The sequence below is a fragment of the Somniosus microcephalus genome, unplaced genomic scaffold (assembly GCF_052327205.1).
Source record: "Somniosus microcephalus isolate GS21.2 unplaced genomic scaffold, FLI_Smic_1.0 scaffold2, whole genome shotgun sequence".
NCBI lineage: Eukaryota > Metazoa > Chordata > Chondrichthyes > Squaliformes > Somniosidae > Somniosus > Somniosus microcephalus.
In genome coordinates this window covers 567,748-590,248 of record NW_028225189.1, presented here as the reverse complement: position 1 = coordinate 590,248, position 22,501 = coordinate 567,748, and the positions used below count along the sequence as shown (strand labels likewise).

The 22,501-nt window shown below is 47.4% G+C and overlaps 1 protein-coding gene across 1 annotated transcript in view; it reads right to left on the bottom strand.

Annotated features, from left to right (window-relative positions):
- Positions 1-13,178: 13,178 nt before the first annotated feature.
- Positions 13,179-22,501, bottom strand: part of LOC147084068 (uncharacterized) — a 77,387-nt gene continuing 68,064 nt past the window's right edge. Inside the window, exon 3 of the mRNA XM_085979889.1 lies at positions 13,179-14,483. Coding sequence (XP_085836015.1) covers positions 13,365-14,483 — 1,119 coding nt within the window. The 3' untranslated portion in view covers positions 13,179-13,364. The remainder of the gene's footprint in view (positions 14,484-22,501) is intronic.

Genomic DNA, 22,501 nt, shown 5'->3' with positions numbered 1-22,501 from the left:
GAATGACGTATGAAGAGAGAGTGGGTCGATTGGGCTTGTACTTGCTGGAGTTTAGAAGAATGAGAGGGGATCTCATTGAAACTTATAAAATTCTAACAGGACTAGACAGACTAGATGCAGGAAGGATGTTCCCGATGGTCAGGGGTCACAGTCTAAGGATAAGGGGTAAGCCATTTAGGACAGAGATGAGGAGGAATTTCTTCACCCAGGGAGTGGTGAACCTGTGGAATTCTCTACCACAGAAGGCAGCAGAGGCCAATTCATTAAATATATTCAAGAAGGAGTTAGATATATTTCTTTAGGCTAAAGGGATCAAGGGATATGGAGTGAAGGCAGGGACAGGGTACCGAGTTTGGATGATCAGCCATGATCTCGTTGAATGGCGGAGCAGGCTCGAGGGGCCGAATGGCCTACTCCTGCTCCTATCTTCTATGTTTCTATGTGTCCCCAGGTATTTAAAGGGGCAGTGCCTCTCTCTCTCTCTGTATCATGTAAGAGCAGGGAGGTTCTGCTTGATCTGTACAAAAACAGCAGTTAGGCCACCGCGTGCAGTTCTGGTCGTCCCCATTGCAGGAAAGATGTGACTGCTCGAGACGGGAGATTTACGAGGATGTTGCCAGGACTAGAGAATTTCAGCTGCAAGGAAAGATTGAATACATAGGAACATAGAAGATAGCAGCAGGAGTAGGCCATTCGGCCCCTCGAGCCTGCTCCGCCATTCAATCTGATCATGGCTGATCCCCCAAACTCGGTACCCTGTCCCTGCCTTCTCCTCATATCCCTTGATCCCTTTAGCCTTAAGAAATATATCTAACTCCTTCTTGAATATATTTAATGAATTGGCCTCTACTGCCTTCTGTGGTAGAGAATTCCACAGGTTCACCACTCTCTGGGTGAAGAAATTCTTCCTCATCTCTGTCCTTAATGGCTTACCCCTTATCCTTAGACTGTGACCCCTGGTTCTGGACTCCCCGGCCATCCGGAACATCCTTCCTGCATCCAGTCTGTCTAGTCCTGTTAGAATTTTATAAGTTTCAATGAGATCCCCTCTCATTCTTCTGAACTCCAGCGAGTACAAGCCCAATCGACCCAATCTCTCCTCATACATCATTCCTGCCATCCCAGGTATCAGTCTGGTGAATATTCGCTGCACTCCCTCCATGGCAAGAACATCCTTCCTCACATAAGGTGACCAAAACTGCACACAATACTCAAGATGTGGTCTCACCAAGGCCCTGTACAACTGCAGCAAGACATCCTTGTTCCTGTACTCAAACCCTCTTACTATGAAGGCCAACATACCATTTGCCTTCTTAACCGCCTGCTGCACCTGCATGCTTACCTTCAGCGACTGGTGCACAAGGACACCCAGGTCTCGTTGCACTTCCCCTTCTCCCAATCTATTGCCGTTCAGATAATAATCTGCCTTCCTGTTTTTTGCCACCAAAGTGGATAACCTCACATTTATCCACATTATACTGCATCTGCCATGCTTCTGCCCAATCACCCAACCTGTCCAAATCATACTGGAGTTTCTCAGCATCCTCCTCACAGCACACACGCCCACCCAGCTTTGTGTCATCTGCAAACATGGAGATATTACATCTAGTTCTCTCGTCCAGATCATTTATATATATTGTGAATAGCTGGGGTCGTAGGACCGATCCCTGCGGTACCCCACTAGTCACTGCCTGCCACTCGGAAAAAGAGCCGTTTATTCCAACTCTTTGCTTCCTGTCTGCCAACTAGTTCTTTATCCAAGTCAGTACCTTGCCCCCAATCCCATGTGCCTTAACTTTACACGCTGTTCTCTTATGCGGGACCTTATCGAAAGCCTTCTGAAAGTCCAAATACACCACATCCACTGGTTCTCCCTTATCTATTGTACCAGTTACATCCTCAAAAAATTCCAGTAGGTTAGTCAAGCACGATTTACCTTTTGTAAATCCATGTTGACTTTGTCCGATCCTGTCACTGTTTTCCAAGTGCTCTGCTATTACATCTTTTATAATGGACTCTAGCATTTTCCCCACTACCGATGTCAGGCTTACCGGTCTATAATTTCCCGTTTTCTCTCTACCACCTTTTTTGAATAGTGGGTTAACCTTAGCTACCCTCCAATCCATGGGTACTGTTCCAGATTCCATCGAATTTTGGAAGATGACCAGCAATTCTGTCCCTCTAGTGCTATTTGTCTCTCCCAGTCCTCTCTTCACCTTGTTTCCCCTCTAATGTTTCATCCTGGTGCCCATCCCCCTGTCAAATTAATTTAAACCCTCCCCCACAGCATTAGTTAACCGTCCCATGAGGACATTGGTCCCAGCTCTGTTGAGGTGCAACCTGTCCACCTTGTACAGGTCCCTCCTGCCCCAGAACTGGTCCCTCCTGCCCCAGGAATCTGAAGTCCTGCAATATTTCTCTTTCAGGTACTTATCCAATTCCCTTTTGAAAGCGGTGATTGAATCTGCCTCCACCACCCTTTCAGGCAGTGCATTCCAGATCCTAACCACTCGCTGCGTAAAAAAGTTTTTCCTCATGTCGCCTTTGGTTCTTTTGTCAATCACCTTAAATCAGTGTCCTCTGGTTCTCGACCCCTCTGCCAATTGGAAGAGTTTCTCTCTATCTACTCTGTCCAGACCCCTCTTGATTTTGAACACCTCTATCAAATCTCCTCTCAATCTTCTCTGCTCCAAGGAGAACAACCCCAGCTTCTCCAGTCTATCAATGTAACTGAAGCCCCTCATCCCTGGAATCATTCTCGTAAATCTTTTCTGCACCCTCTCTAAGGCCTTCACGTCCTTCCTAAAGTGCGGTGCCCAGGATTGGACACAATACTCCAGTTGAGGCCAAACTAGTGTTTTATACAGTTTCATCATAATTTCACATTTTTGTACTCTATACCTCTATTCATGAAGCCCAGGTTCCTGTCGGCTTTTTTAACTGCTTTCTCAACCTGCCCTGCCACCTTCAATGATTTGTGCACATATACCCCAGGTCTCTCTGTTCGTGCACCCACTTTAGGATTACACCCTTTAGTTTAGATTTCCTCTCCTCATTCTTTCTACCAAAATGTATCACTTATCATTTTTCTGCATTACATTTAATCTGCCACGTGTCCGCCCATTCCACCAGCCTGTCTATGTCCACTTGAAGTCTATCACTATCCTCCTCACTGTTCACTATACTTCCAAGTTCTGTGTCATCTGCAAATTTTGAAATTGTGCCTTGTACACCCACATCCAAGTCATTAATATATATCAAGAAAAGCAGTGGCCCTAGAACCGACCCCTGGGAAACACCACTGTGTACCTTCCTCCAGTCTGAAAAACAACCGTTCACCACTACTCACTGTTTCCTGTCACTTAGCCAATTCCGTATCCATGCAGCCACTGTCCCTTTTACTCCATGGGCTTCAACTTTGCTGGTAAGCCTATTATGTGGCACTTTGTCGAACGCCTTTTGGAAACTCATGCACACCACGTCAACCGCATTGCCCTCATCAACCCTCTCTGTTACCTCATCAAAAAACTCCATCAAGTTGGTGTAGTGTATGTGCCTTTAAGAGCCCCAGGTGTGCTGTAATGCCGGTAATGGCCACTCGGGCTATATAAGCCTGTATATTGTGTATATCCGTTAGAACCCCCCCCCCCAGACTTTGCTTAGTAAACACCTATGAACCAACTCCTGTCTTCAGTGTCTCTATCAACACACGGACACTACAGTGGCGACGAAGTGGAAACGGACTTACCTGCAATTCGGCAGCACCTCAAGGACATCGATTCCTCGGGTGTCCAGAAGACTCAAGAAAGTGAGAGAAGCTGTGGTTTCACCAGCGGACCAAGCTGGTGTCAGGTACAACGCTAATCCTTCCTGGGCGTCAGGCTGGGGCTCCAGCGGCGGGCTCTACAGCTGAGACAGGCAGCAAAATCGGAGGCAAGCAATAACGGACTGGGAGGGAGCACTCGGGAGACGGCTGGCGCGGCAAGCAGGTCAGCGTTCAGACCTGGAGAGAAAGTTCCGCGGGAACGAGTCTCCAACTGTAAATAAATTTAAAAAAAAAACGGGAATCGCGGGAAACAGCGTTGTCATCGGCAGCAGCGGCGGGAAAGTGCGGGAAACGCCATATCTTTGCTGCAGAAAAGAAAGAAAAGCGCGGGAAGCGCCATATCTTTTCTGAAATGCCTAAGTCTGGCAATATTGATGCTTTTGATAGTGAAATAGAGGATTGGACCACATACGTGGAAAGAGTAGAGGTATATTGCACTGCAAATGGAATAGAAGATGAAAAAAAGCTTCAGTACTGCTGAACCTAATGGGCACAAAGGCATACGGGCTGTTACGAAATGTAATCACTCCAGCCAAACCAAAGGACAAGAATTTTAAATAAATTGTTGATACCCTGCAGGAGCACTTAAACCCAACACCGCTGCTGATAGCGGAACGATTCAAATTCTTCAAGAGAAATCAACACAAGAATGAAAGTAACGCTGATTACCTGACCGAATTAAGAAAGCTATCAAAGTACTGACAATTTGGGGCAGGACTAGCAGATTATCTTCGAGACAAATTCGTTTGCGGTCTCTTAAGTGAAGGAACACAAAAAAGGCTGCTTTCTGAAAAAGATTTAGCATTGGACAAAGCTTTCAGTATGGCTGTATCATACGAAGCAGCAGCAAGAGGAGCTGCAGAGATACAACAAAAGACACACGACTTCGGCACCCATGAAATGACACAGGGTTTCGAAAGATGTTATCGCTGCGGCAGATCCACCCATAACCAGAAGGACTGCTGGTTCAAGGACAAAGCATGCAGGCAATGCGGAAAAATTGGACACATTGCACGGGTATGCCGATCTGGACAAAATAAATCCACGGACAGCAAAAAAAAAATCAATAAAGGAAAGTACAGGAAGGTACAAATGATGACGGACAGTAGCTCCGAAGACCAGAAGAGCGATCGCGACTCCGAAAACAAGAGACTAAGCTGTCTCAAATTACATAATGTACTTGCCAAAGATGATTACCAAACCATTTGGGTTACCCTCACGATAGCAGGGTCCCCAGTTAAAATGGAGCTAGATACAGGATCAGCTCTAACCGTAATAAATCGACGGGATTACGAGAGGCTATTTTCACATATACCTCTAAAAGACACATCCATTATCTTAAAAACATATACGGGGCAGAAAGTATACCCCAAAGGAAAAATAAGGGTGCCTGTTGTATACAACGGCAAAGAAATACAAAAGTTGTATTTATACATTCTACAAGATGGTGGTCCACCGTTGTTGGGACGTGAATGGATCAGAAAGATACATTTAGACTGGCACTCCATTCAGGCACTGACGGTGACCAGGAAGAAAAAAAACTGATGACATCATACCTGAACGATTAAAAGACATCTTGGCCAACGCCAAAGAAGTGTTTCAGGAGAAACTAGGAACCTTGAAAGGCATCACCGCCTCAATAAAAGTGGAAGATGCAGCAATTCCCAAATTTTTTAAGGCAAGACCGGTGCCATACGCAATTCGTCCAGCAGTCGAGGCAGAGCTGGAGAATTTGGAAAAGGCAGGCGTATTATCCACAATAGATTGGAGCGAGTGGGCAACACCCATCGTTCCAGTCATGAAAAAAGCATTGAATAATGATAAATCTGAAGAACAGAGAAAAATTCGCATCTGTGGAGACTTCAAGGTGACTGTAAACCCCGTCCTTCACACAGTACAGTATCCTCTTCCGAGGATAGAAGATATTTTTGCCTCACGATCCGGAGGGAAACGTTTCACCAAAATTGACTTGGCACAGGCATATCTACAGATGGAGGTTGAGGAGGCCTCTAAAAAGTATCTCACGATAAACACACACAAAGGCATGTACCAGTACAATCGACTGGTTTTTGGAGCAGCATCAGCTCCAGCTATCTGGCAAAGAGCTATGGAGCAAGTCCTGCAAGGGATTCTGGGGACTCAATGCTACCTAGACGACATCCTTGTAACAGGAGAAAACGACAACGAGCACCTTGCCAATTTGGAGCAGGTGCTCACTAGGCTGAAAGAACGGGGCCTACGAGCAAATCGCCCCAAGTGCGAATTTTTCCAAAATCAGATATCATATTGTGGCCACATAATTAATAATGAAGGGTTGCATAAGTCACCTGAAAAAATTGAAGCGGTCATAAAAGCCCCAGCACCTGAAAATGTTTCACAATTAAGGTCGTTCCTGGGATTAATAAATCATAAATTTTTACCGAACTTATCAACTCTTCTACACCCTCTTAATGAACTTCTACAAACAGGAGTGATTGGGAAATGGAACGAAGACTGTAAACATGCCTTCCATAAATGCAAAGACTTAATCACATCCGAAGAAGTTTTGGCTCATTACAACCCATCACTGCCAATCAGACTGGCGTGTGATGCATCCCCTTACGGCATAGGAGCAGTATTATCCCATAAATTCCCTGATGGCTCAGAACGGCCGATAGCTTTTGCGTCACGCTCATTAAACTCAGCTGAGCGTAACTATGCCCAAATCAACAGGGAAGCACTCAGCCTGGTATGGGGAGTGAAGAAATTCAACCATTACCTACACGGACAAAAATTTACCTTGTTGACTGACCATCAACCCCTCGTCTCCATATTCAACCCTAAAAAGGGTGTTCCCATTATGACGGCGCAAAGGCTACAGAGGTGGTCCCTTTTTCTAGGGGCACACCAATACAACATAGAATACAAAGGATCAAAACAGCATGGGAATGCTGACAGTTTATCGCGCCTACCGTTGCCAGCGGTAGAAGAGGCACCTACAGTAGACCCAGTAGAGATGTTCCACTCTACCATAGTGGAATGTCTACTAGTAACAAATTCTGCCATTGAAAGGGAGACGAGAAATGACCCGACTCTCTCTCGGGTCTACGATTTAACAGTGAAGGGATCTCCAGCACATGGCGAACTACTGTTGTCAGCATTCTCGCAAAGAAGAGAACAGCTGTCAGTATGCCGAGGAACCTTGATGTGTGGATCCAGAGTGGTGATTCCACCCAAACTCCAGGATAAAGTGCTAAAGGTGCTTCACGAGGGGCATCTGGGTGGAGTGAAAATGAAGAACCTAGCCAGGGCGTTTGTATGGTGGCCAGGTATCGATGGAGACATTGAAGAAATGACCAAGAGCTGCCTAGGATGCCAGAAGGTCCAAAACGCTCCACCACAAGCCCCTCTACATCCATGGGAGTGGCCCTCATCTCTCTGGAAAAGGGTACACATCGACTTTGCTGGTCCATTTATGGACTCAATGTTCTTAATCGCGGTTGATGCACACTCCAAGTGGCCGGAAGTAATCAAGATGTCCTCCACCACCACGGAAAAAACCATCACAGTATTAAGAACCATATTTGCCAAGAATGGGCTGCCGGAACAGATCTGTTCTGATAATGGACTGCAATTTGTGTCCGAAGAATTCAGGAAGTTCTTAAAAAACAATGGGGTTAAGCACTACACGTCCGCCCCATACCATCCCGCCAGCAATGGATTGGCTGAAAGGTTTGTCCAGACATTCAAGAAGGCCATAAAGGCCATGGGTAATGAAGACATAAAACTTCAGCACAAGGTGGATAACTTCTTGTTCGCATACAGGAATGCAACACATATGGTTACCAACCAAACTCCCGCCATGATGTTCTTCAATAGAAACCTAAGATGGCTGGATTTGTTCAAGCCCAACATCAGAAGGGACGTGGAGAACCGGCAGTTTCAAGGCATGAATGAAAGGCCAACTAGAACCTTCCAGATAGGTCAACAAGTTTTGGCCCGGGACTACCGTACCGAGAAATGGCAGCCTGGAACAATCTGCACACGACTAGGACCACTGATGTATACCGTGGACATCGGAGAAAGCATAATAAGGCGCCATGCTGACCAAATCATAGTCATCCAAAAAGGGACAACCTACACCACAACTCTATACGCCTAACGATGAAGTAGAGATACCCATATCTACCTCCGATCCGGTGATACTGGAACCCGATGAACCCGACACTGGCATTCAAGCCGAATCAACCTTGCCAAAAGAACCTACTACACCACCGAGGCGTTATCCAGACCGAGTCAGGAAGCCTCCAGAGAGACTGACTTATAATTAATTAACTACAGCAATGTGTATATTATTTTTCTTATAATATGTAATTAATAATTACTTAAAATATGATGTACTGGTTAGCTAAAAGGGGAGGAATTGTAGTGTATGTGCCTTGAAGAGCCCCATGTGTGCTGTAATGCCGGTAATGGCCACTCGGGCTATATAAGCCTGTATATTGTGTTATATCCGTTAGTACCCCTCCAGACTTTGCTTAGTAAACACCTATGAACCAACTCCTGTCTTCAGTGTCTCTATCAACACACAGACACTACAATTGTGAAGGGGTTGGATCGGGTGGATGTGGGGAGGATGTTCCCGATGATGGGTGAAACTAGAACTAGGGGGCATAGTCTTAGAATAAGGGGCTGCTCTTTCAAAACTGAGATGAGGAGGAACTACTTCACTCAGAGGGTGGTAGGTCCATGGAATATGCTGCCCCAAAAAGCTGTAGAAGCTACATCATTACATAAATTTAAAACAGAAATAGACAGTTTCCTAGAAGTAAAGGGAATTAAGGGTTACGGGGAGCGGGCAGGAATTTGGACATGAGTCTAGGTTCGGATCAGACATGGCCCTGTGGGTAGCGGAGCGGGCCCAGGGGCCGTGTAGCCTGATCCTGCTCCTATTTCGTGTGTCTAATTCTGTTAGATTCAGGAGATGGTTCTGTGATAGTGGATTGGCGGTTAGGATCAGATCAGCCATGATCTTATTGAATGGCGGAGCAGGCTCGAGGGGCCGATTGGCCTACTCCTGCTCCTATTTCTTATGTTCTTATGTTCTGTATCTAACCCGTGCTGTACCTGCCCTGGGAGTGTTTGATGGGACAGTGTAGAGGGCGCTTTACTCTGTATCTAACCCGTGCTGCACCTGCCCTGGGAGTGTTTGATGGGAAAGTGTAGAGGGAGCTTTACTCTGTATCTAACCCGTGCTGTACCTGCCCTGGGAGTGTTTGATGGGAAAGTGTAGAGGGAGCTTTACTCTGTATCTAACCCATGCTGTACCTGCCCTGGGAGTGTTTGATGGGAAAGTGTAGAGGGAGCTTTACTCTGTATCTGACCTGTGCTGTACCTGCCCTCACGAGCAAATTTAGCTAGGGTAAGTAAATCAGAGAGTTAAATGCGTGGCTCAAAGACTGGTGTGGGAGAAATGGGTTTTGCTTCTTGGGACACTGGCACCAGTACTGGGACAGGAGAGAGCTGTTCCTTTGGGATGGACTTCACTTGGCCAGTGCTGGGACTTGAATCCTGGTGAATCAAATAACTAGGGCTGTAGAGAGGGCTTTAAACTAATTAGTGGGGGGGGGGGGGAGGTTTCACGAGAACAAAAAATAAAAATGTCAGCGGAGAAGGCAATAGAGCAAGGTAGCAGTGGGGGAATTAAAAACCAGGGCGTATCAGGGACAGAATATATAAAGATAATAAAGATAAAGTAGCAAAGGGGGTAAAAGCAGGAATAAATTCTCACAAAACATATTTAAAAGTTCTTTATCTGAATGCACGCAGCATTCATAACAAAATAGATGAGTTGACGGTACAAATAACTACACATGGGTATGATCTGGTGGCCATTACGGAGACATGGCTGCAGGGTGAACATGACTGGGAACTAAACATCCAGGGGTATTTGACTATTAGGAAGGACAGACAGGAAGGAAAAGGAGGTGGGGTGGCTGTGTTAATAAAGGATGGAATCACTGCAATAGTGAGAAATGATATTGGGTCAAAGGATCAGGATAGTGAAACGGTTTGGGTGGAAATAAGGAATAATAAGGGGAAAAAGTCACTAGTGGGTGCAGTCGATAGGCCTCCTAACAGTTGCAACTCTACTGGTCGGAGTATAAATCAGGAAATAGTTGGGGCTTGTAATAAGGGAACAGCTATAATCATGGGAGATTTTAACTTTCATATTGACTGGACAAATCAAATTGGGCAGGGCAGCCTTGAGGAAGAATTCATAGAGTGCAATAGGGACGGGTTCCTTGAGCAGTATGTTACTGAACCAACCAGGGGCAGGCAATCTTAGATCTGGTCCTGTGTAATGAGACAGGATTAATAAAAAATGTCCTAGTAAAGGATCCCCTTGGAATGAGTGACCATAACATGGTTGAATTCCAAATTCAGTTGGAGGGTGAGAAAGTTGGATCTCAAACCAGCGTACTAAGCTTAAATAAAAGGAGACTATGAAGGTATGAGAGCAGAGTTGACTAAAGTGGACTGGGAAAATAGATTAAGGTGTAAAACGGTACAGGAGCAGTGGTGTACATTCAAGGAGATATTTCACAACTTTCAAGAAAAATATATTCCACTGAGGAAAAAGGGGCATAAAAGAAGACAGCCATCCGTGGCTAGGTAAAGTAAGAAAGGATAGTATCTGACTGAAAACAAGGGCATATAAAGTAGCCAAATCTAGTGGGAGGATAGAAGAGTGGGAAGCATTTAAAAGCCAGCAAAGAATAACTAAAAGATTAATTAAGAAAGGGAAGATAGATTATGAAAGTAAACTAGCAAAAAATATAAAAACAGATAGCAAGAGTTTCTACAGTTATATAAAAAGAAAAAGGGTGGCTAAAGTGAATGTTGGTCCCTTAGAGGACGAGACCGGGAAATTAGTAGTGGGGAACATGGAGATGGCAAATACGCTGAAGAAATATTTTGTATCAGTCTTTACAGTAGAGGACACTAAAAATATCCCAATACTGAACAGGGGGCTATGGGGGGGGGGGGGGGGAGGAGCTAAACACGAATAAAATCACTAAGGAGGTGGTACTCGGTAAGATAATGGGACTTAAGGCAGATAAGTCCCCTGGACCTGATGGCTTACATCCTAGGGTCTTGAGAGAAGTAGTGGTAGGGATTGCGGATGCATTGGTGGTAATTTTCCAAAACTCCCTGGATTCAGGAAAGGTCCCAGCAGATTGGAAAACTGCTAATGTAATGCCCTTATTTAAAAAGGGAGGTAGACAAAAGGCTGGAAACTATAGACCAGTTAGCCTAACATCTGTGGTTGGTAAAATGTTGGAGTCCATTATTAAGGAAGCAGTAACAGGATATTTGGATAAGCATAATTTAATCTGACAGTCAGCATGGTTTTATGAAGGGGAAATCATGTTTGACAAATTTGCTCGTATTCTTTGAGGACGTAACAAACAGGGTGGATAAAGGGGAACCAGTGGATGTGGTGTATTTGGACTTCCAAAAGGCATTTGACAAGGTGCCACACAAAAGATTACTGCACAAGGTAAAAAAATCACAGGATTGGGGGTAATATACTGGCATGGGTGGAAGATTGGCTATCTAACAGAAAACAGAGAGTTGGGATAAATGGTTCGTTCTCGGGTTGGCAATCAGTAGCTGGTGGTGTTCCGCAGGGGTCAGTGCTGGGACCCCAACTCTTTACAATCTATATTAACGATTTGGAGGAGGGGACCAAGTGCAACGTATCCAAATTTGCCAACAATACAAAGATGGGAGGGAAAGCAGTGAGTGAGGAGGACATAAAAAACCTGCAAAAGGACATAGACAGGCTAAGTGAGTGGGCAGAAATTTGGCAGATGGAGTATAATGTTGGAAAGTGTGAGGTTATGCACTTTGGCAGAAAAAATCAAAGAGCAAGTTATTATCTAAATGGAAAAAAAACTGCAAAGTGCAACAGTACAAAGGGATCTGGGGGTCCTGGTGCATGAAACACAGAAGGTTAGTATGCAGGTACAGCAGGTGATCAGGAAGGCCAATGGAATCTTGGCTTTTATTGCAAGGGGGATGGAGTATAAAAGCAGGGAAGTCTTGCTTCAGTTATACAGGGTACTGGTGAGGCCACACCTGGAATACTGCGTACAGTTTTGCTTTCCATATTTAAGAAAACATATACTTGCTCTCGCAGTAGTTCAGAGAAGGGTCACTTGGTTGATTCCGGAGATGAGGGTGTTAACTTATGAGGAAAGGTTGAGTCGGTTGGGCCTCTACTCATTGGAATTCAGAAGAATGAGAGGCGATCTTATCGAAACATATAAGATTGTGAGGGGGCTTGATCGGGTGGATGCGGTGAGGATGTTTCCACTGAGGGGTGAGACTCGAACTAGGGGGCATAATCTTAGAATAAGGGGCTGCCCTTTCAAAACTGAGATGAGGAGAAACTTCTTCACTCGGAGGGTAGTAAATCTATGGAATTTGCTACCCCAGAGCTGTGGAAGCTGCGACATTAAATAAATTTAAAACAGAGATAGACAGTTTCCTAACTGATAAGGGAATTAGGGGTTACGGGGAGAGGGCAGGGAAGTGGACGTGAGTCTAGGTTCGGATCAGCCATGATCCTATTGAATGGCGGAGCAGGCCCAAGGGGCCGTATGGCCTACTCCTGCTCCTACTTCTTATGTTCTTATGTTTGGACCCGTCTGTTGACCGCCTCCTGAACTCTTGCTAATTCAGGGAATTTAGTCCATCTGTGACCAGACTATAACCACAAGCCTGTCTGGTTATCACACCTATATGGTCCGTGAGGTTATTATTAGATTCACACCCAGACGTTGTGCCTTCACTTGTCTGGCACTTCATCCCATAACACGGGTACAGGGGCTCAGTAATGTTTCATTCATCAGAAAAAGACAAAGTACAACAACATACTGGTCAGATTAACAGAATCTCATCATAGTTATGGGGCCATCAATATAATAGTCATTAATAAATCCAGGAGGGAATTCAGGAGAAACTTCTTTACCCAGTGAGTGATGAGAATGTGGAACTCGCTACCACAGGGAGTAGTTGAGGTGAATGGAATAGATGTATTTAAGACGAAGCCAGATAAACATAGGAGGATATGTCGGAGGAGGCTCGTGTGGAGCATAAACCCTGGCATGGACCAGTTGGGCCGAATGGCCTGTTTCTGTGCTGTACATTCAATGTAATAACATGAACAGTCCACCGGCGCGCTCGAGGCCTTCCGTAACTGGTGGGTACCGGAGGGACTGGCGTGCATCATCACCACCGAAAATAGAATTTTAATTTCATTTAAGTTTCTTTTAAACTTTTTTTTGTTATGTTACAGGTTTTATTGGTTGTGATGGTTGACTTTTAATAGGCAATTGCCTGTGATAAGGAGAAAAACAAAAATAACATTAACAGTCAAATCAAGGGAATCATCAGCACCACAGATTGAAAGATTAAACAGCAGTACAAGAATTTATAAAATTCATCCATTCCACGTTCCTGTCACCCCAGCTGTCTACAGGACCCTGCGCTACAGAACAGTGTGAACTCGCTGGTGTCTCAGCAGGTCATTGGAGCTTTTAAAGCTCTTCCCACAGTCAGAACATGTAAACGCTCTCTCATCAGTGTGAACTCGCTGGTGTTGCTTCAGGTCCCCGGATCTTTTAAAGCTCTTCCCACAGTCAGAACATTTAAATGATTTCTCATCAGTGTGAACAAGCTGGTGTCTGGTCAGAGCCCCGGAGCATTTAAAGCTCTTCCCACAGTCAGAACATGTAAACGCTCTCTCATCAGTGTGAACAAGCTGGTGTCTCAGCAGGTTGGTGGACTGCAAGAATCCCTTCCCACACACAGAGCAGGTGAACTGCTTCTCCCCAGTGTGAACTTGCTGGTGTGTGGTCAGAGCCCCAGAGCTTTTAAAGCTCTTCCCACAGTCAGAACATGTAAACGCTCTCTCCCCAGTGTGAACAAGCTGGTGTGCCAGCAGGTTGGTGGACTGCAAGAATCCCTTTCCACACACAGAGCAGGTGAACTGCCTCTCCCCAGTGTGAACTTGCTGGTGTCTGGTCAGAGCCCCAGAGCTTTTAAAGCTCTTCCCACAGTCAGAACATGTAAATGGTCTCTCATCAGTGTGAACAAGATGGTGTCGCTTCAGGTCCCCGGCGTATTTAAAACTCTTTTGACACACAGAACATTTAAAGGCTCTCTCATCAGTGTGAACAAGCTGGTGTCTCAGCAATTTGGATGAAACAGAGAATCCCTTCCCACACACAGAGCAGGGAAATGGCCTCTCCCCAGTGTGAACTCGCTGGTGTTCCTTCAGAACCCCGGAGCTTTTAAAACTCTTCCCGCAGTCAGAACATTTAAACGCTCTCTCATCAGAGTGAGCTTGCTGGTGTCTCAGCAGGTGGGATGGATGAACAAATCCCTTCCCACACACGGAGCAGGTGAATGGACTGTCCCCGGTGTGACTGCTCCGATGAACATCTGACGCAGATGGGGAACTGAATCTCTTCCCGCTGTCCCCACCTTTACCCGGTTTCTCCCCGGTGTGACGGTGCACGTGTCTCGCCAGGTCAGGCAATCGGCTGAAGGCGAGTCCACACACGGAACACGTGTGCGGTTTGTCTGTGCTGCGATCGCTGCTCTCTCCTTCCATGTGCAAAGGCCGATGATATTCAGGTTCTGATGAATCGAGTGACTCTGTCAGATCTTCACGTGGTGTTTGGTTTGAGCTTCCTGTCTGTAAATGCTCCATTTCTAAAACCCTGTAAAAGGAGTGTAGAAAGTAGTAAGAGGGAGAATGTTGTTTCATGTCGCTCTTTCCCAGCCCAGGGGCAGTGAAGCTGATTTTCAGGCTCCAGTTGCTGTCCCCAGGTGAGAGCAGCTCCGTCAGCACAGAGCTGGAGCTGGAATCTGGGAGAGGGGCCGCAGGCAGCACAGAGCTGGAGCTGGAATCTGGGAGAGGGGCCGCAGGCAGCGCAGAGCTGGGGCTGGAATCTGGGAGAGGGGCCACAGGCAGCGGGCCTGGCAAAGGGGCAATCACTGATTGAATAATAAACAGGGGTAAGGGGACACTAACCTCACATCAGATATATCTATAGCTTAAGTAGACAGATTTTAAACCAAACGATGGGACCGATGGCTGCAATTCCTGTGCCATGCGGGAACTCCAGGATGCTTCACGTGTCCTGGTGAACCGCGTGTGCAGGAAGCGCCTCCCGTGGCTGGAACTCGAGCTCAGGGTCTCTGAGCTTGGGGAGCGGCTGGAGTCACTGCCGGGCAGACGGGAGGCTGAGAGTTTCCTGGAGCGCACGTTCCAGGAGGTGGTCACCCCGCAGCCACAGAGAGTTCGTGGGAATTGGGATGGCAGGAATGACGTATGAGGAGAGATTGGGTCGATTGGGCTTGTACTCACTGGAGTTTAGAAGAATGAGATGGGATCTTATTGAAACTTATAAAATTCTAACAGGACTAGACAGACTAGATGCGGGAAGAATGATCCCGATGGCCGGGGAGTCCAGAACCAGGGGGTCACAGTCTAAGGATAAGGGGTAAGCCATTTAGGACAGAGATGAGGAGGAATTTCTTCACCCAGAGAGTGGTGAAACTGTGGAATTCTCTACCACAGAAGGCAGTTGAGGCCAATTCATTAAATATATTCAAGAAGCAGTTATATATATTTCTTAAGGCTAAAGGGATCAAGGGATATGGGGAGAAGGCAGGGACAGGGTACTGAATTTGGATGATCAGCCATGATCTCATTGAATGGCGGAGCAGGCTCGAGGGGCCGAATGGCCGACTCCTGCTCCTATCTACTATGTTTCTATGCAATTTAACCGAGTGGCCGCCCAGCAGGGTTTGAGGAGGCGAGGCAGTGCAGGAATCCCCCGGGAGTGCAGCGCTCTCAAACTGGTTTTCAGTGCTGAATCCCGGTGAGGGTGACGACACCTCGGGGGGGGGGGGGGGGGAGGAAAGAGTGCAGTCTAGAGCGCATCCACTGCACTGTGGGGCAAGGCCAATTTCAGTGGGATGAGAATGGATCTGGCCCGCGTAAATTGGAATCAAAGATTGGCAGGAAAAACTGTAGAGGAACAATGGGCTGCCTTTAAAGAGGAAATAATTCAGGTACAGTCGAGGTACATTCCCACTAAGGGGAAATGTAGGGCAACTAAAGTCAGAGCTCCCTGGATGACGAAAAAGATAGAGAGTAAGATGAAGCAGAAAAAGAGCGTGTATGACAGATGTCAGGTCGAGAATACATCTGAGAATCAGGCTAAATATAGAAAGTTCAGAGGAGAAGTGAAAAAGAAAATACGAGGGGCAAAGAGAGGGTATGGCTGGCTGTGCGAGGCTGTGTCATCGCACCAACGCTCTTATTAATATTCCTTGCTGCAATGCTCCATCTCACCCTCAGTAAGCTCCCCACTGGAGTGGAGCTAATTTACAGAACAAACGGGAAACTGTTCAACCTCCGTCGCCTCCAGTCCAGATCCAAGGTTGTCCCATCCTCTGTCGTCGAATTACAGTATGCAGACGATGCTTGCGTCTGCGCTCACTCGGAGGTCGAACTCCAAACCATCGTCAACACCTTCACCGAAGCATACGAGAGCATAGGCCTTACACTAAACATCCATAAGACAAAGGTCCTCTACCAACCTGCCCCCGCCACACAGTGCTGCCCCCGGCCTTGGACAACGTGGACCACTTTCCATACCTCGGGAGCCTACGGCCAACAAGGGCAGACGTCGACGACGAAGTCCAACACCGCCTTCAGTGTGCCAGTGCAGCCTTCGGTCGCCTGAGGAAGAGAGTGTTTGAAGACCAGGACCTCAAACCCGGCACTAAGCTCATGGTCTACAGGGCAGCAGTGATACCTGCCCTGCTGTATGCCTCAGAGCCATGGACCATGTACAGCAGGCACTTCAAAGCACTGGAGAGGTAGCACCAACGCTGCCTCCACAAGATCCTGCAAATCCATTGGCAGGATAGGCGCACCAACGTCAGTGTTCAGGCCAACATCCCCAGCATCGAAGTTCTGACCATGCTCAATCAGCTCCGATGGACGGGTCACATTGTCCACAGGCCCGATAGAGGTGTTCAAAATCAAGAGGGGTCTGGACAAAGTAGATAGCGAGAGTGGAGTGCCTCTGCAAATTGACTCAGACAACGGCACTCATTTCACCGGTAAAATAATGAAAGAAATCTGTAAGCTGCCACATGTGACACAAAAATATCACATACCATATCACCCCCAGAGCTCGGGGATGGTAGAAAGAATGAATAGGACACTGAAAAATGCGCTGACAAAAGCCATCCAAGAAACAGGGAAGGGATGGTCGGAATTATTACCCAGCATACTAATGAGGCTGCGAGCCACCCCAGGACGAACGACCGGACTGACCCCCGATGAATTAATGACAGGACGAGCTATGAGACTACCAGAGGATTTGGCTGGAGGGGTGGGAGAACCAGGACCAGTGCAAGATAGATTAAGGCGATACTTAGTACAACTAAATCAGGAGGTACAAGCACTAAATAAAGAAGTAAGGAACCAACAACAGATTAAAGATCTAGAAAGGCAGAATGCTGGACTTAAACCAGACGAGTTGCCCAGAATAGGTCAAGTAATGACGCAAGTTATCGGAAGAAAGGGAATGGGGCCCGTTGGATGGGGCCATGTACTGTATTAATGACAAGTGATACGTGTGATTGTCTACAGGAACTGATGGGTATGCGATGGAAGCAATGGACCCAGGTGAAACCATTTAACACTAAAGACCCCCATTCTACCCTCTCCTCCAGGGGAAAGAGCTCGGAAAACGACCAGATCTCTGTTTAAATTACAGATAAACATGGATCCAGTCGACCCTTTATATCAGAGGGTCCGTCTCGGGGAGAAGAAGCTCTCCCGGTTTACCCTTACACCTGAGAACTCATTTTTAATGTGGAAGCAAGTCATCCTCGGTTCCGAGGGACTGCCTAAGTAGAAAGAAGAAGATATAATTGGAGTAAGACTTTTTTACTCCTGTATTCAAATCTTCTTGTAATGAAGTCCAGCATACCATTTCCCTTCTTAACTGCCTTTCACGACCACCGGACGTCCCAAAGCGCTTTACAGCCAATGAAGTACTTTTCAAGTGTAGTAACTGCTGTAATGTGGGAAACACGCCAGCCAATTTATGCACAGCAAGCTCCCACAAACAGCAAAATGATAATGACCAGATAATCTGTTTTTTCGTCATGTTGATTGAGGAATAAATATTGGGCTCAAAACACCGAGGATAACTTCTTAGAAATAGCACCACGGGATCTTTTACATCCACCTGAGGTGGCAGACGGCGGCCTCAGTTTAATGTCTCATCCGTAGGACGGCACCTCCAACACTGCAGCGCTCCTTCATTACTGCCCCTCCGACAATGCAGCACTCCCACAGCATTGCTTCCACCGAAAGTGTGGCGCTCCCGCAGTACTGCCCCTCCGACAGTGTGGCGCTCCCTCAGTACTGTCCCTCCGACAGTGCGGCACTCCCTCAGCACTGCCCCTCCGACAGTGCGGCACTCCCTCAGCACTGCCCCTCCGACAGTGCGGTGCTCCCTCAGTACTGCCCCTCTAACAGTGCGGCGCTCCCTCAGTACTGCCCCTCCGACAGTGCGGCGCTCCCTCAGTACTGCCCCTCCGACAGTGCGGCGCTCCTTCAGTACTGTCCCTCTGACAGTGCAGCACTCGCTCAGTACTGACCCTCCGACAGTGCGGCACTCCCTCGGCACTGCACTGGAGTGTCAGCCTCGCTTTATGTGCTCAAGTCCCTGGAGCGGGATTTGAACCCACAACCTTCTGACTCTGCTATCCGCTGAGCCACAGCTGACTCCAGTCTTTTACACAGTTTCATCATAACTTCCTTGCTTTTGCACTCTACGCCTCTCCTAAAGCAGGGGAGTTATGATGAATTGTTAAAGTTTTTTTTTGCAGAGTGACCCAGGCTGTGTGTAGGAAACAATTGTGCATTTGAAAGCAGCTTGTATTGGGAAGCTTGTGCCCCTTTGCCAGGCCCGCTGCCTGCGGCCCCTCTCCCAGATTCCAACCCCAGCTCTGTGCTGACTGAGCTGCTCTCACCTGGGGACAGCGCGTCACAATCGGCCCCAGCGCACCTGAGCTGGAGGAGGCCCCGCCCCCTTGCCGCGCCGCCGACTGGAGGACCAGGCCGCCCAGTTCAGTCCTCCCAGCTCAGCCCTCTTTCTATTGGTCGGAGCTCCCGTCAGTCAGAATCACATTGCTCCGGCTCAATCCGCCACCCCGCGCGGTTCAATCCGCTCCATTCGGTGTACGCGGAGGTCCCGCCCGACTCTCAGGTTTGGTTTTTCTCGTCTTTTACTTTATAATCTCGCTCTCCGCTCCCCCCTCACCTCGATTTAAATCGGTTCCCCAACACTTGACTTTACCCCGGCCGTTGATTCCGCCTCTTCCCCGGGCCCGGCCTTCCGTGTAGGCGCCGCGCAGGCGCACTGGCAGCCTGGTGTTGCGCCTGCCCGCGCTGTGATTGGTGCAGGGGAAGGCAAGTGGGCGTGTCCGGTCCCCGGCCCACGTGGGGGAGACAAAGGCTGGCTGGCGCGCATGCGCAGCCCGCCTCGCACCGTTGGGAAGCTTTTCAAAAAATTTTTTTTGCGAAACAAATTGAAAACACTCATTAATTACCCCAACCTCCTCCCCTCTAAAGTGCGATTATTATTTTTGTTTTTCCTCATTTGTGTGGAGTGTCTTTTTTTATCTTGCGGTGGCGTGCGCCGATCCAACCGACCCCTGGGCGTTGCGTGCTGGCGTCAGCGCGTAAGCGGAGGGGGGGTTGATTGACGCTAGGCACCCGCCAATCAGGAGCGCGGAAAACGCTGGGAGGACCGGGCGAGCTGACGGTCCTCCAACCAATGGCGGCGAGGGAGGGAGGCGGGATCTCGGTGGGCTGCAGGCCGCTTTCCTGCTTTCATTGTCTGCAGGAGCTGTTAAAGAGAAGGGGGGTGGAAAAAACCCAGCTTGTGAGTGTTTATTCCTTTGCATTACCTTTATTGCAAGGCTGTTCATTAACTGCATTGATTTAAAAATAAGTGAACCTTTTCTCTTTTCGATTTTTATCCAGAACAAAGAGCCCTGGTGCTGTGAACATTTTGGTGGGCAGCCACTTTTAAAGGGACAAAGACCAGCATTCTTCCTCCTCTCTCTCTCTTGTGATTATTTGTGGTGGGTGAGGGGGTGAGTCAAAGGGGACTACGGCCCCTTTTCAACATAAACAATTGCTTGGCCATTTAAAGGGGAATGGGTGCCCCCCAGGTATTTAAAGGGGTAGTGCCTCTCTCTTTCTGTATCATGTAAGAGCAGGGAGGTTCTGCTTGAACTGTACAAAACACCAGTTAGGCCACCGGCTAGAGTGCTGCGTGCGGTTCTGCTCGCCCCATTGCAGGAAAGATGTGACTGCTCGAGACGGGAGATTTACAAGGATGTTGCCAGGACTAGAGAATTTCAGCTACAAGGAAAGATTGAATGCATAGAAACATAGAAGATAATCTACATCCTAGGGTACTTAAGGAAGTGGCCCTAGAAATAGTAGATGCATTGCTGGTCATCTTCCAAAATTCCATAGACTCTGGAACAGTACCCATGGATTGGCGGGCAGCTAATGTTACCCCACTGTTCAAAAAAGGTGGTAGAGAGAAAATGGGGAATTACAGGCCAGTAAGCCTGACATCGGTAGTGGGGAAAATGCTAGAGTCCATTATAAAAGACGTAATAGCAGAGCACTTGGAAAACAGTGACAGGATCGGACAAAGTCAACATGGATTTACAAAAGGTAAATCGTGCTTGACTAATCTACTGGAATTTTTTTAGGATGTAACTGGTAAAATAAATAAGGGAGAACCAGTGCATGTGGTGCATTTGGACTTTCAGAAGGCTTTCGATAAGGTCCCACATAAGAGATAGAAACATAGAAGATAGGAGCAGGAGTAGGCCATTCGGCCCCTTGAGCCTGCTCCGCCATTCAATGCAATCATGGCTGATCATCCAAGTTCAGTACTCGGTCCGTGCTTTCTGCCCATATCCCTTGATCCCTTTAGCCTTAAGAAATATATCCAACTTCTTCTTGAATATATTTAATGAATTGGCCTCTACTGCCTTCTGTGGTAGAGAATTCCACAGGTTCACCACTCTCTGGGTGAAGAAATTCCTCCTCATTTCTGTCCTAAAAGGCCTACCCCTTATCCTTAGACTGTGACTCCTGGTTCTGGATTCCCCGACCATCGGGACCATCCTTCCTGCATCTAGTGTGTGCAGCCCTGCCAGAATTTTATAAGTGTCAATGAGATCCCCTCTCATTCTTCTAAACTCCAGCGAGAACAAGTCAAATCGACCCAATCTCTCCTCATACGTCATTTCTGCCATCCCAGGTATCAGCCTGGTGAATCTTCGCTGGACGCCTTCCATGGCAAGAACATCCTTCCTCAGACAAGGTGACCAAAACTGCACGCAATACTCAAGGTGTGGTCTCACCAAGACCCTGTATAACTGCAGCAAGACATCCTTGTTCCTGTACTCAAACCCTCTCACTACGAAGGCCAACATACCATTTGCCTTCTTAACCGCCTGCTGCACCTGCATGCTTACCTTCAGCGACTGGTGCACAAGGACACCCAGGTCTCGTTGCACTTCCCCATCTCCCAATCTATTGCCATTCAGATAATTGCCTTCCTGTTTTTGACACCAAAGTGAATAACCTCACATTTATCCACATTATATTGCATCTGCCATGCTTCTGCTCAATCACCCAACCTGTCCAAATCATCCTGGAGTTTCTCGGCATCCTCCTCACAGCACACACGCCCATCCAGCTTTGTGTCGCCTGCAAATTTGGAGATATTACATCTAATTCCCTTGTCTAGATCATTAATATATATTGTGAATAAATGTAAGAAGTCGCACAACACCAGGTTATAGTCCAACAGCTTTATTTGAAATCACAAGCTTTCGGAGCGCTGCTCCTTCATCAGGTGAAGTGGAGAGATGCATAAAGACACAGCTTATATAGTCAGAGAATAATGTCAGATGTTTACAGGTAATCTTTCTAACTGCCATTTATCACACCTTGGCAGAGAGATAATCACAGCAATCAAAGGTGTGAATGGTGTCCAACAGGTCAGTCAGGAAAACATTACATCAAAGAACAATGAGGTGGGGTCACAAGGGGTCAAATGTTGCAGATGCTGGGGTCTGTGAAAAACAAAAAAACAGACAAAAGACATTTTTTTTGCTGGAAATCACAGCAGGTCCGGCCGCACCTGTGTAGAGAGAACAAGCCAACAACGACTCGAGTCTGGATGACCCTGCGTCAGGTGGGGTTACATGTAGCGTGACATGAACCCAAGATCCCGGTTCAGGCCGTCCGCATGGGTGCGGAACTTGGCTATCAGTTTCTGCTCGATGATTTTGCGTTGTCGTGTATCTCGAAGGCCGCCTTGGAGAATGCTTACCCGAAGATCGGAGGCTGAATGTCCTTGACTGCTGAAGTGTTCCCCGACTGGGAGGGAACACTCCTGCCTGGCGATTGTTGCACGGTGTCCGTTCATCCATTGTCACAGTGTCTGCATGGTCTCGCCGATGTACCATGCTCCGGGGCATCCTTTC